Here is a 13,896-nt window from a genome sequence, read left to right as displayed (position 1 = left end):
GCTCAATCAATTGTTGAAATTATCCGCCAGTTTGTGGGAAGGTTCATTAAGAAGACAGACATTTAAAAGTGCCCAGACTGTCACTTCATCACTCGAAATACACATTTCACCCAATCTACCCCTCCTCCCATCTTTGTCTTCAATTGAAATTTTCTCAAAAAGCATTAAAACTCTATAGTAATAATTTTGCCACAATTTGACCTACTTATGGTAAAAGCCTATTATTTCTGTTCTTTACAGAAGGAGGCACACGATGGGGTGTCACCAGAGAGAAATTGAGCTCAAGCAGGCCAGGTCTCAGGCATACTTTCATTTTCTTGTCACTGACTTTCTTCAAGATAAAAGATCACTGGGTGTGTGTTGGAAGATGGCTCAAAACCGTGCAGCCACATCTGTCAAACTGTCAAGAGGTGGAAACTCCTACCTGAGAGGCAGGCGGAAAACAGCTCGTCACAGTGGCAGCCCAGAAATGAGGTTCCCATTTAGCCCAGTTCTATTTATCATGCATTAGGGTGACCTCTTCATGCTGCTGTTGCTTATGCTAAAACTGAGTTTAAACAGCTAAGTAACCGGTGGATGCTAAGAGAGTCGATTATAACTTTTCACTTTGCTGAGACTCACAAAGATGCACAAAGAAAATTTCTAAGTGGTTTTGTCAACACCGCATAAAAGAATAACATTATTGCCCGAAGATGGTAGAGTGTGAAATGTGAATAGATAGGTCAAGTATTAATATTTCGGATTTTTCTTTCTCATATTTTAATGTCTTCTCAGATAGGCAGAAGTGAGATGCCCTTTAGAATCGCACAGAAGTTCTGAAAATCATTTGGAAAAACCAACAGGTAAGTGTCAACAGCCAGGAATAAGCTCTCTACAGAAAATATGAGTGGTCTATGTATAAGTGAAAAACTGCTCAAGCTTCACAGGCTGTAATCAGGGAGATGCAGATTTAACACTACAGTACATTTCACACCATCAGGTGTAAAAGTCTGGTAACAGCAAGTGTGGACAAGGATGTGGAAGAATGAGAACTCTCACTCCTGCTGGTAGGAGTAAAAAGTGGCACTTCCATCTGGGGGGCCATTAGGTAACATCTCATAAAGCCTAACTTTGTTCATATCCTTTCACCCAGCAATTGGTCTCCTAATTATACATGCTCAGATAATTCTTACACGTGTACACAAGAATACATGGGCAAGAAAGGTCTTAGAACGTTTGCAACAGCAAAACAATAAGAAACAACCTCAATGGCCATCAACAGGAGAACAAATGACTGAATAAATGGATAAATTGTGAAATATTTTTCTGGTAGGATAAAACACAGTGAGGAAGATGAAGTGGTTAAAATCATGAGGTCGATTGCCTGCGAGGAAATTTCTAGTCCGTAACTAGCTGTGTGACCATCATCAAGTTACTCAGGCTCTCTGTGCCTCAAATGTCTCATCTGTTAAACAGAGATCATAATAGTACCTACATGTATGGTGTTATGAGCATTAAGGAATTTAACACCTCTGTGATATTTTGACTTACAATAAGAAATACCTATTTGGTCTTTGTCCTGGTCTTAAAACACTTGATATTTCCCAGATGTGAGGGATAAAGGTGTCTTTTCTCATGTTAATGAGGTGACTTTGGGAGAGTGCCTAAGGATAGAGGCTGGTCACCGAAGGAGCCAACAACCAAAGGATTAGAGGGTTGGGACTGAAAGTCCAGGGAGAGGAGAGGGACTGAGATTGAAGCAATCATCATTGGCCAATGATTTAATCAACCCCGTCCATGCAAAGCAGCCTCCACACACCCCAAAAGGACGGGGTTCAGAGAGCTTCCGGGCTGGTGAACACACGGAGGTGTTGGCAGAGTGGCTCTCAGAGAGCAGGGAAGCTCTTTGCCCTTTCCCCACACCTCGTCCTGCGCCATCTGTTCCATCTGGCTGTCCCTCATTGCATCGTTTTAAAATAAACTGGTAACCTAGGAAGTAAGATACTTCTCTGAGTTCTGTGAGCTGCTCTAGCAGATTATTCGAACGTGAGGAACCTCCAACTAGAGCTGGTTGGTCAGAAGCCCACGTGACACCTTCAATGACGGGGTGGGGGGCAGTCTTGTAGGGCTGAGCCCTTAACCTTTGGGCTGAATTTTAGGGTACCCGGAAAAATGCTTGTTGGTGTGGGAAAATGCTCCCCTCCCCCATCCCATTAGAATTGGTGACCAGAACCCTTAACTTCTAAGACACTGTGCGCCTGACACACAGCGAGTGCTCTGTAATGCAGCCATTACGATCTCTAGGAGTGGATACAGCGGTATTCTTCCTATCTGTGCTTCTATCAATACCTTATTTCATAATATGTCTTTACTGCGAGGAAATGATTGAACATAATATTGTCCAATGGCTCCAATTTACACAGTATTCATTTGCAAGTAGTTCATGGACGCTATATGGCGCGTCTCCAAAGAAACTACTTTACAGGTGATCTGAACTTCAGGTCAGACCCTAATAACCTATTTAGCCCTTTTCAGACCTCTCAAGTCCTGCATGACTTGACAGTTTCCTGGGGAAAGCCATCGCTGGGTTAGAACCCTCGAGGTCAAGTCCCCCTGCTTCATGGGGTCAGAGTTACGTGTCCCTTCTCACTGATGCCATGGAGCTGGTGAGAGAGGGTGTTGCGTGGGTGGCTTCTGTAGACAGAGGTGGGAGCAGGGTTTTCAGAGAGGATTAAGAAGGCAAATTATCTTGAGTTCGTACTGGAGGAAAGCCCAATGCTTTGCTTAAATGGACCTGCTGCTTCCATTCACGTCCCATGACCTCCTGCCTCTGGCCAGTCTCCCGTTTTGGGTGACACTTCTCCCAGCTTCACATTCACCTTTGGATATTTTCTGGTGAATCTCTTTAGAACCCTTAAAGGGAGGTCACCAAACTCAGCAAACTCGGGAAATATGCAAGCAAAAGAAGGAAGCTAGTCTTCACGGTGAGAAAACAGAGGCAAATGCACAGACAGAGACAAAGATGAGAAATCATGTGGCCCAAAATGTGAGAGAAGGGCAAAGAAAGCACAGTCCCCCGGCAGCCCTGATTATTCTCGCAATAAAATCTCCCTCTGAGCACACGGTCTGGACCTTGCAACCAAATAATTCTTGACTAGAACATAAATACTCCATTCTCACAAGCCAAGGAAGGATATATTATCCCCAATTTACAGAAATATGCCCAAGGTCATTCTATAAGTAGCATAGCTGAGATATGTCTCCAAACCCTGTTCTCTAAGAGGCTACAATAGGATGATTTATTCTCCCTCAGGAAAGATGCTGTTCTGGGTAATACTTCACAGAACAAAGCAAGGACATCTGCAGCTGGGGAGACAGGCATGAGAGGTAGGGGGTCATGTTAGCAGTCCTGTGCTGGAGGCAGCTGTAGCACAGAAAGAAAAGGAATCCAGGTATGGGGTCTGACTTCTTCACGTTCTCCATCACCTCCAGCCGTCTTGTTCCCTTAGCCAGGACCGCAGGCAGGAAGGGGCGGGACTCAGGACAAGGAGCAACTCAGCAGAGCACAGGAAAGTGGGGAAAGACAGACGCAGAAAGACATTCCAGGCAGGGTGACCGTTTGGGGGTGGGGTGGGGGCGGGGGGGGGATGTTTCAGGGGCAACAGGACATTCACTTACTTGTTCTTAACTTTGGAATGAATTGATTAGGAACTGCATAGATTTAGATCATGGCTAATTTCCTTATTAAAAGTGGTATGAATTTCACTAGTAAACCTGAAAAATGTCCTAGTAAAATTAAGTTCGTTAACGTTAAGTGAATTAACTAAAAATTTCAACGTGGCATCAGAGAGCTCACCACACAGAACCGACTAGGACAACAAGACGCTTCTGCTTGTCCTCCTGCACTTGTGCTTGTGAAGTTCAGTGTCAGAGCATGTGTGTTCTCATTCATTATAAAAAACAGAAAAGACCACCCTGAGGGCCCCAAATTGAATCCTTTCCTGTATGCCTACGTATGACTCCCATAATGATTACAATTATAGCTATAATTATAATTTGTCTCAGAATATAGAATGGAATTTGCAGAGTTTCAAATTGCAGACCAAAGGTGCCTATTTCTTCCTCGATAAAAGGCTTTATAGAGCCTAATGTTCTGTAAAAAAGTGAGATGGTCTCTAAGGGCCCTAATTCAATGGACACCTCCATAAACAACATATGCAAAGAGGGTGCAGAAATACCACAAATATTGCAACATTTGAAATAAGGTACAATATGCATTGGGGTGCGGGGAAAAGTAAAAAACAACTAAAAAATTGTTCCTATTGCTCAGATCCTAATCGATGCTCACTGGAATATATAAAATCCTAGTAGATTTATTTATGTAATGTAAAAACATGTGTATATACATATACACATACACACACCTTTTAAATAGATAGATAGATGATAGATAGATGATAGACAGATGATAGATAGATAGATAGATAGATAGATAGATAGATAGATAGATAGACAGAAAGATACAGACCTACAGAGAGAGGAAAAAAATAAACTATTGTACATCAAACACCCAGAATCACAGAAGCACCAGCCACATCGTGTATGTAGTTTAATAGTAGTGGGAAAGATTAAGCCACATCAATCACTTATATTTCATTAAATTACCAAATTACTTATGGGAAAGACAGATAGATGTTCATACCAATGACTAGACAACGATACAGAAAGCAGAAAAGAAAGTAAAAATACAAGATGTGATACCAACAGAGAAAGTTAGCCAATCAAAGCAGTTCCACCTGAAACAAAGACAGAGATGATATTTAAATGTTCTTCATTTATAAGAGAATTTGAGCCAGTCTCCATTTATGCTGAGTTAAGATTTTAAGATTTGGAAATTATGAAGACATAAAATTTATGGAAAGACTTTTTTGAGAATAATGGAAATTCAAACACTATCCTTACCCTTATACCATCTTTGTAAACTAAAGTCACACTTCTGTAACTTATTTTGTAGGTCACCCAAATGAAGGCTTCCAGAGACCCAGAGGTAAAATAAATGAGAAAAGCAGGTCCAGAGTCGTGTATTAAACACACAGGGACCACCTTCCTTCTACAAAGAAACGGGTTCATTTCTCCTTTCTTTCTGCAAACAACGTGTTCATTCATACACGCACTTACGTATGTATTTATGCATTTGTGCATTTATGCATTTATTTCTATATTATTTTCCCTCATAGAATGATGGGTAAAGAGAAATATTTTGCTACTCTGAGAAAAGTAACTACAAATCCATGGATAAATAAAATACTCATTTCCGGTGCTGTGGGGACTCTTGAGAGACTCACGGAAAATGGAGAGACTGTGTCCGATGGGGCGGCCACCGCCCGGCTCCAGCCAATTACACCATGTGGGAGTCAGCGCCCTGTGTTGCCCGACCTTTCTATTTTACAAAAGCAGTAGAATATATGGGTTTCCATATAAAATTTCTGTTTTTTAAACTTGGGATCAAATTTGCAAACAAAGTTCCACTTTCAAGACAAAATCAATAATTCCTAATACCCAAATGGGGACTCCGGGACACCCGTTTGCCATCTCAGATCCTGCTGCTACTTCATTCTTCTAATTTATTTCAACAAATGGCCAGATCACTAACTCAATTTAATTACAGTTGTTCAAATGCTTCATTCCTATAAATTCTATTTTTTTATTAGGTTGGAATTGGTTTTGATTCTCTTCAACTATTATTGAAACTTATTCCTAAGATGACATTTCTAAACACACATTTATTTATTTCATGTGCTGACTATGACCACTATGGTCCTTATTGTCATGGAATTTCCTCTGGTTGGAAAAACTGACATTAAGTAACAAATTATACCATTTAAAAATTTTTAATTAAAATTATGATAAACATAAAAGAAAACTATAGGATGATATGGGAACATATGACTGGGGACCCTGATCTGTGTCTCTGAGGATGAGGAAGGCTTCCTTAAGAAAGTGACATTTGAGCTGAATTTTGAATTCTGAGTGAGAGAGAAGAGTGTTCTAGAAAGAAGGAACACCCTGTGAAAATGACAGGGCCTCCTGAAGGCAGAAATGCTATTTTATAGAAGAGATAAGGTGTAATTTAGGGGTATAGGGGCTTAGAAGGCTGACTTCTAACGCTGACCACTAGATTACTTCTTTCTTTTTTTTTATTTTTTTTAGGTTACTTCTTGGAAGTGGAATGAGGGAGGATAAGTTGGAAGGAGTTAAAGTAAACTCAATTTTTATCTATAGTTTAACATTCATTTTAGAAGGACAAACTCACACTTTGCTTGTTTTAAAAATAAAAAGAGTGACTGACAAGGACTTTGTTTCCAAAATATACAAACAGCTCATGCAGCTCAATACCAAAAAAAAAAACCCCAAAAAAACAAAAAAAAAAAACCCAAAACCCAATCCTAAATAGACATTTCTCCAAAGAAAACATACAGATGACCAACAGGCACATGAGAAGATGTTCAAGAGCTCTAATTACTAGAGAAATGCAAATTAAAACTACGATGAGGTACCACCTCATATTCATCAGAATGGCCATCATCAAAGAAATATACAAACAATAAATACTGCAGAGGGTGTGGAGAAAAGGAAACCCTTCTACACTGTTGGTGGGAATGTAAATTGATGTAGCCACTATGAAGAATTGTATGGAGGTTCCTTAAAAAACTAAAAATAGAGTTACCATATAATCCAGCAATCCCACTGTTAGGCATACATCCAGAGAAAACTCTAATTCAAAAAGACACATGCACCCCTATGTTCATAGCAGCACTATTTATAACAGCCATGGCAAGGAAGCAACGTAAGTGTCCATCAACAGATGAATGGATAAAGAAGATGTGGTATGTACACACACAGACACACAGACACACACACACAATGGAATGTTAGCCATAAAGAAGTGAAATAATGCCATTTGCAGCAACATGGATGGACCTAGAGATGATCATACTAAGTGAAGTCAGTCCGACAAAGAAAAATATCATATGATATCACTTATATGTGGAATTTAAAAAAAATGATACAAATGAACTTACTGATTTAAGAGAAAAGACTAACAGACACAGAAAACAAACTTACGGTTACCAAAGGGAGGATCAGGGAAGGGATAAGTTAGGAACTTGGGATTAACAGATACACACTACTACATATTAAAGAGATAAACGAGGACCTATGCTATAGCACTGGGAACTATATTCAACATCTTGTAATAACCTATAATGGAAAAGACTCTGAAGAAGAATATATATGTATATATATATTTGTGTGTGTGTGCGTGTGTGTGTGTGTGTGTGTATGTGAAACAGAATCAACTTGCTGTACACCAGAAACTAACAAAACATTGTAAATCAACTATACTTCAATAAAAAGAAAACAAAAAGAATAAAAATAAAAAGGAGTAACATATGCTACGGTTTGTCTTTGAGTGAGATATTATAACCCAAGGCAGTGAGTGAGTGTATGGTTCAGATGAAAATTTTCCTGGTAGCTAGTTTTAGACGGCATTAATCATTAGTAAAAGCCAAGTGAGTATTTCACGACCATTGTATCTTCAGTACTTCTTTACTTATTTTCTTTCTCTTTAATAATTTAATAATTAATTCATTTTTCACCCAGACGTGGAAATGTACTCTCTTTCTTTAGTCACAGCTCATGTCATGCTCAATACAGATAGGTGATCCTTTGGCCATCCCACTTTTCATCCATGCTCTTTCAAATCAGCTCCTACTGGAAAGCATCAGGACCAAAGATGGGATGCTGAGCTGAATGGAGCCTTATCCTGAATTGCCTGCCTTCCTTCTCCTATCATCTCAAACCACACGTATCATCATTCGTACAACTTACCAAGCATGCTGCCACACCCACCGCACATACTCACATCTCCCGGATGCCACATCCACACACGGCTAGCCTAACACTCACCCCCTCTGCCAACCTTTATTTCTCTATGTCCCTGCTCCATGCTGTCCCCTCCATCACACCCTCCTTGCCATCTATCTATTGCCACCTCAAATCTTTCTGATATAGAGGCTTGCTTCCTAACTCCAGACTGCAAACCTGAGGCATCTATTCAGAAGCATTTACTAGATTTTTAAGCAATGCCTTTGGGGCACTGGAAGACTTTGATTTGGCACTCCTAGCAGGCCTGATCATTTATTTCTATTACAAATTAATGTTTCCTGCGCATGCTTTTTTCTGCTGGATCGAGCATGGGACTAGGAACCACAAGACAGGTACAAGTCCCGGCTGCTCCCTTTTGGTTGAGGTCAGGAGACTCAGGCGGCCCTCTGGGTCTCATCTTTCCAATCTTTCCACTGTACTGAGCCTCACCCTTACTCACTCCCTGCCTCATTCTCTTGGTCTCAGTTTAAATATCACTACCTCATGAAGACCTCTCCTGACTCTCAGACAAGGAGAGAGGACTCCAAATTACCTACGACCATAGCATCTCAAATTACTTCTTCCAAATGCCCATCACTTCTGTGATTGCTAGTTCAAGGCTGGTTTTTTCCCTCAACCCCTGAAGTACCCTGTAAGCTCCACGAGGGGAGGGGCTGTGCTTGTCACGTTCAGGACAATCTTTGTGTCAGTAAATATCAGTCGGTGGATTAATGATAATGTAAGTAAAAGTACTTTTCAGGCAAGAAGCTGCTACTACAATGCTTGTTACTGTTATTTCTATTATAGTCACAGCAGCAGTAAAGGTTGTTATAGAAGTTGAATTATTAGCTGCATTGATACCTTCTGATGACAGAAAGAGAAGCACAGAATAGTACTTCATATTATCAGTATTCACTGTAAAGTCTTCTTTTTCTGTTCTATCCTTTTAATGGATAGAAACAAAAACCTATATGATTAAACGGCCATGTAAATGTAGCCTACAGTAGTGGTTCAGAGGACAGTATTTTGCTTCTTAGGTACCAATCCTTGAAATGCATGAGTCCCCACCTGGAGAAAGATCCAAAAGAAAGACCGAAGATGTGTTCTCATCCTGAAGCAGATGATAATAAACATGTCCCCAAATTATAGGGGCGGGGATAAGAAAAACTACAAAAAGCAGCCCCCTTATGGGAAGAGGATTTGCAACTGAAAACAAAAAGAGGGTGAAGAAAGGAACATTCTCCAGGAAGAAGAATCATTTCTCTACTCTCAACATGGGGTGGCTTGAATTTTCACTTAAAAAGCCATGGGATGGCAGGTGTGCTGCTCTTATTAAGGTGACATTGTTTTGAATGAGTTTCTGCTATTGGGGAGCATGCAAGAGAAGAGGCCAGTGTGGTCCACTGGAGAAAAGAAGTTTATTAGGCTTTATGGGGAGCTCAGAGCAGAAGCTAAGTCCAGAAGGTTCACAGGCCAGAGACCTGACGGCCCATCCTCCACTCACATGCCAGGACTTTGGGTCCCCCTGCAATCCCATTGTCTCATGTTTGCTGCAGTTGCATTTTGTCAAGGAAGCACCTTTATGATACCACGTTGCTCAGAGAGCTTGCAGACGCAGAACAACAGACTACGTATTCAAGACACATCCTTCCCAGGTACACGGTGAGGTACTCAAGTAAGCGATTCATGATCTTGACTGCCCGCCCCAAACAATTCGGACCTTTGTAGAAGAGTATCTTTATAAGATTTAATGCTACAACAAAATTCTTCATGAATTCATTACCACTGGCCTGCTTTTACCTGTGCACGGTAACTTCCCAGAAATGTACCAGATCCCTAGTGTGTATCTAAAAAGATGCTAGGTCCTGGGAATACAGGATGGAGTGAAATACTGCTCACAAATTTGGGTGGATCTAGAGCTTGGAGAGCTGTGGACTTCCTCGTGTAAAATAAAATCAAAGAACTTTGCAGGGCGAGTTTTAGAAATGGCATCCTACCGCACCTGGAGGCAGGCGGGAGCGCGTCCCTGGGGCTTGTTGACGTCCACGGCTACCAGCTGCCACCCGCCAGCAGCATCTTCGTGAAACATCTTCAAGACAAAGAGGGAGATGAGTCAGAGACACTTACAAAGGAACAGTGAGAACTCAAACTTTGTCTCTAGCTTTATACATCTTTTATATTATCAAAGATGTGTCTCCTTATGGTTTTACATTTAGAACATGAGTCATTCCACTGATGTCCATTTTAACACTGCAAACTTAAGTGAAGAATAACAATAAGGATAACAGTTTGCATTCATTGAGCACTTGCTGTGTATCAGGCCCTTTCTGCCTTACATATGCTTTGCATATAATTGCCTAAATATACTTCTCCACAAGACTTTAAAGTAGGTATTTTACCCCCATTATGTGGATTGTTATATATTAAATTCCAGAGAAAATAAAAATGGAATTCCAAAGCATGGTGTGTTTTTACAAAAAGTGGTAAATTTTTATCTTTGTTTAGTGGGCTGTTCTCACTGAACCAACAGAGAAATATTCTCAGGATAAGTAATATAAGAAATGCACATGTAGCATAGGGAAAGAGGGGAGTGTTGTTTGAATGGTAGGAGAATGACAAATCATTTAAAGGACTTTGTGAAATTAGTTTATGTAGGTCGCAATTAATCTGCTCAGCAGAAATTTTATGTACCTATTTATGAAGGGAAAAAGTAGTTTCTTTTGGCTTAAAAGATATAAATGATGAAATTCAGGATAGTACAAGATGCTAAAATCTGACAGTCATTGAATTAGACATCCAAGTTGTTGGATGCGTAGGTTATCTTACTCACATTCTACTACCTTAAAAATTAGTTATCTATCAATAATACACTAGGCTGGAAGGAATGTCCCACTTATAAATATTTTCCCACTAATATATATTTCTGTTTCAATTCCTTAGGTGTGTGTGAGGGGGCGCAGTGGAATAGGGTGAAATTAAGGATTTTTATTTTCCTAAGAAGAGACACTAACTACGAGCACTTACTGTTTTACTCATGCCTGAGCTCACTATCTCACACACATAGTTTCTTTGCCATATTTACGTCTTCATGTTAGTCTGATCCTATCTGTGTTCAAAAGAGTAATTGCTGATGGAAATATGAGATGATTCAAAGATTCCATTACCTAGGATTTATAATAATAATTTCAGACTTCTGGTAACAGAGGCAGTAGATCATTTGCAGAATGAAAACTTGCCCTCTATAAAATAAGGTGGGGAGAGACAAATGCCAGAATTCACAGGCCATATACGTATTTTTCAAGTGACAAAATGGAGGTGCACATTTACACAAAGTTTCTCTGATCCAAGATGCCAATTACAAATGGTTTTTCTCAGCCGTCCATTTATAGGATTCTGATTCCCTTTAGAATAAATTTTAAAAGGTATGTTCAGTGGTAGAATCAAGCACATCCATCACAAACAGGCTTACTCTGAGAATACGTACATTGGTTGAGACGCAAATGTGTATAAGAGCCTTTTAAAGTAGCTGTCAAATGTCTGGGAGTCTCCTTTCAAGGAGAAAAGAAAAAAGCAATCCCGCCAGTCACTCGTAGGAACCCTCTGTACAAGCATCTCTTGCGGTGGAGCAAAGGATCCCTGGGGCTCATATCTGCTTTCATCAGGAGCAGACTAATTTTCTCTGTTAAATGATTTTTTTCCAGTAGACCAAAATCAAATGAATCAATTTAGTTGTTACTAAAAGTGTTCTCTCAAGGTCAGTTCTTTGCATGAAATAAAGTGAAGGAAATGCAAACATGGTCCATTTCTCTTTAGTTCCCTGAGTTATACAATGACATTTGGATTGGTTAATGTAACAGTAGTTATATGAGGTACATGGTGAGATATCCAGAGCCGTGAATTCTAGGGGACTGACGTCCTTAGGGGAGTGTGGCAGGGACTGCCAGTTGTCCCTCCATATCTTTCTTCTTCTCTTCCAAAGTAAGACAAATTTTACGGCCACCAAAAAAAAAAAAAAAAAAAAAAGGACTAATTCTTTTCCTTTTTTGAAGCTCATTTTGACCATGTAATTATATACTGGTCTATGAAATGAAAGCAGAAACTTTCTACTTTTTTCCTTCCTGCTCTCTGGAATATGGATGTTAAGGGTTAGAGCTACAGCAGCCACTTTAGTCCAGGAGGCCATGGAAGTTATGCAAGGTGGAGCAAAAAGGTGGAAGGATTCTGGATCTGTAGCAACACAGACCACCATAACAAGCTTGCATGACATCCTCCAACTTTACGTGAGAGAGAAAGGAACTCTATCTTATATAAGTCACTTATTTGGGGCTTTTTGTCCCTTGCAGCTGAACCTAACTTAACACAAGTGGCTTCATTTTGAATGTCCAATGATTTGTTTCATTTTAAAGATATTAACTGTTCCCCTCTCATTATATTATTAATACAGGTTTACTATTAAATACTTAGCAAAGGTGTATAAGCTGTAAAAAAATCTTAAGCCCATTCCCCAGAGACAACCACCCCTAATATTTTAGAGTTAACCTTCCAGGTATATTATGCGCCCCCCACACATGCATACAAACATGAGACCCTTTTCCTGCATTAATATGTTATTTGCACATTTTCATATCAATAAAGTTCAATCATGATTTAACGGCTTGCATTTATTCTAATTTCATAATTTATAATCAATAACTTATTGCTAGAGTTACTTTTCTCTCTCTTTCTTTCTGTCTCTCTTTTTTTTACCGAAATGCCTCCATAAACATTCTCAAAGGTACATCTTTGAGCAGTCCAAAATTTTTCTTAAGATAAATTCCTAGAAGTGCAATCTCTTTGTCAAATAGTTTATATGTTTCCAATGATTTTGATACATAGTCCCAAACTGTTTTCTAGAAAGGATGCTCCAATTTACACTCAGTAATAATCTGTGAAAATATCCCTTTCTCCACCTTTCAGTCAACAAGAAAACCATTTTGGTTGTGCTTTTTTTTTCTTTTTTCTTTTTTTAAAGAAAAGAGAAGCCAGAAAAAAACAGCACATTGACAGCAGTGCCTGTAATGACTAAATTATTGTAAAAGGAGGTAGGAACTCAGTGAGCAAGACCAAAGACCTTTTGGCTGAGGAAGCTGGTTTTGAGTCCCTGTTCTACCACGTACCAGTTATATAATACTGGATAAAATAATTAACTTTCCAATCTTTTCCTTTTTTAATCTGCAAAGCAGGGACAATAATAGTACCGATTTCACAATGTTATTGTGCAGATTAAATAAGATTGCTTGTAAAGCCAACAGCATAGTGCTTAGTGCAGCTCTCAATATGTGATTTATTGTAATAAAGTGTTATGAATTAGAATATTACAAATAACCGCATGAGCACTCTCCTCTTAGTACAATCACTTGGGAATCCACAGAGATTTCAGTCTTGAGAATCATCTCGTGCTTGCCTGTGTGCAACTGCTGGGGTTTTATAAAGGGCCACTTGATTCAGCTAAGAATGCTCTGGGGACTGTTCTTCTTTAGGCAAAATATCACCGTCATCATCAACAAAAATAACAGATTATTTAATGGGAGGGGACAGAGAAGGAGCCTTGGTAACAGGGATGATCACTGGCAACTGAATTAAAATTCCAAACCCAAGACACATATACACATTTGGTAATGAAAAAAAACCCAAATTTTATTTTGAAATTCCTGTGTTATTTGGGTTCTTTTAAAATCAATCATCTCAAAACGTAGGTAACAATCATTATCACACAGAATAATAAGGGGGGGCACTTGACGATTTCGTTATTAAATAATATATTCAGTGACTCAGCCTCACAAAACATAATTCTCATTTATGGCTTCCTATGACGAATGTATTATTCCATTACTAAAGTTTCTTATTAGAAGGAGTCTGCTATTGTACCTTCTACAAAAGCTCTTCCCAGAAACTGCTTTCACTACGTTGCTTTTCTCACATATTTTAATGATGTATATTCATGTGGAAACC

The 13,896-nt window shown here is 39.4% G+C and overlaps 1 protein-coding gene across 1 annotated transcript in view; it reads right to left on the bottom strand.

Moving 5' to 3' along the window:
• The window catches only part of NALCN (sodium leak channel, non-selective), a 305,890-nt gene that overhangs the window by 192,692 nt on the left and 99,302 nt on the right, over nt 1–13,896 (bottom strand). Inside the window, exon 9 of the mRNA XM_057707941.1 lies at nt 9,908–9,994. Within this exon, the coding sequence (XP_057563924.1) occupies nt 9,908–9,994 (87 nt within the window). The remainder of the gene's footprint in view (nt 1–9,907; nt 9,995–13,896) is intronic.

Source organism: Hippopotamus amphibius, chromosome 14 (genome assembly GCF_030028045.1).
Source record: "Hippopotamus amphibius kiboko isolate mHipAmp2 chromosome 14, mHipAmp2.hap2, whole genome shotgun sequence".
Taxonomy (NCBI): Eukaryota; Metazoa; Chordata; class Mammalia; order Artiodactyla; family Hippopotamidae; genus Hippopotamus; species Hippopotamus amphibius.
The sequence above is the reverse complement of the archived record's forward strand: the minus strand, read 5'-3'. Positions and strand labels throughout refer to the sequence as shown.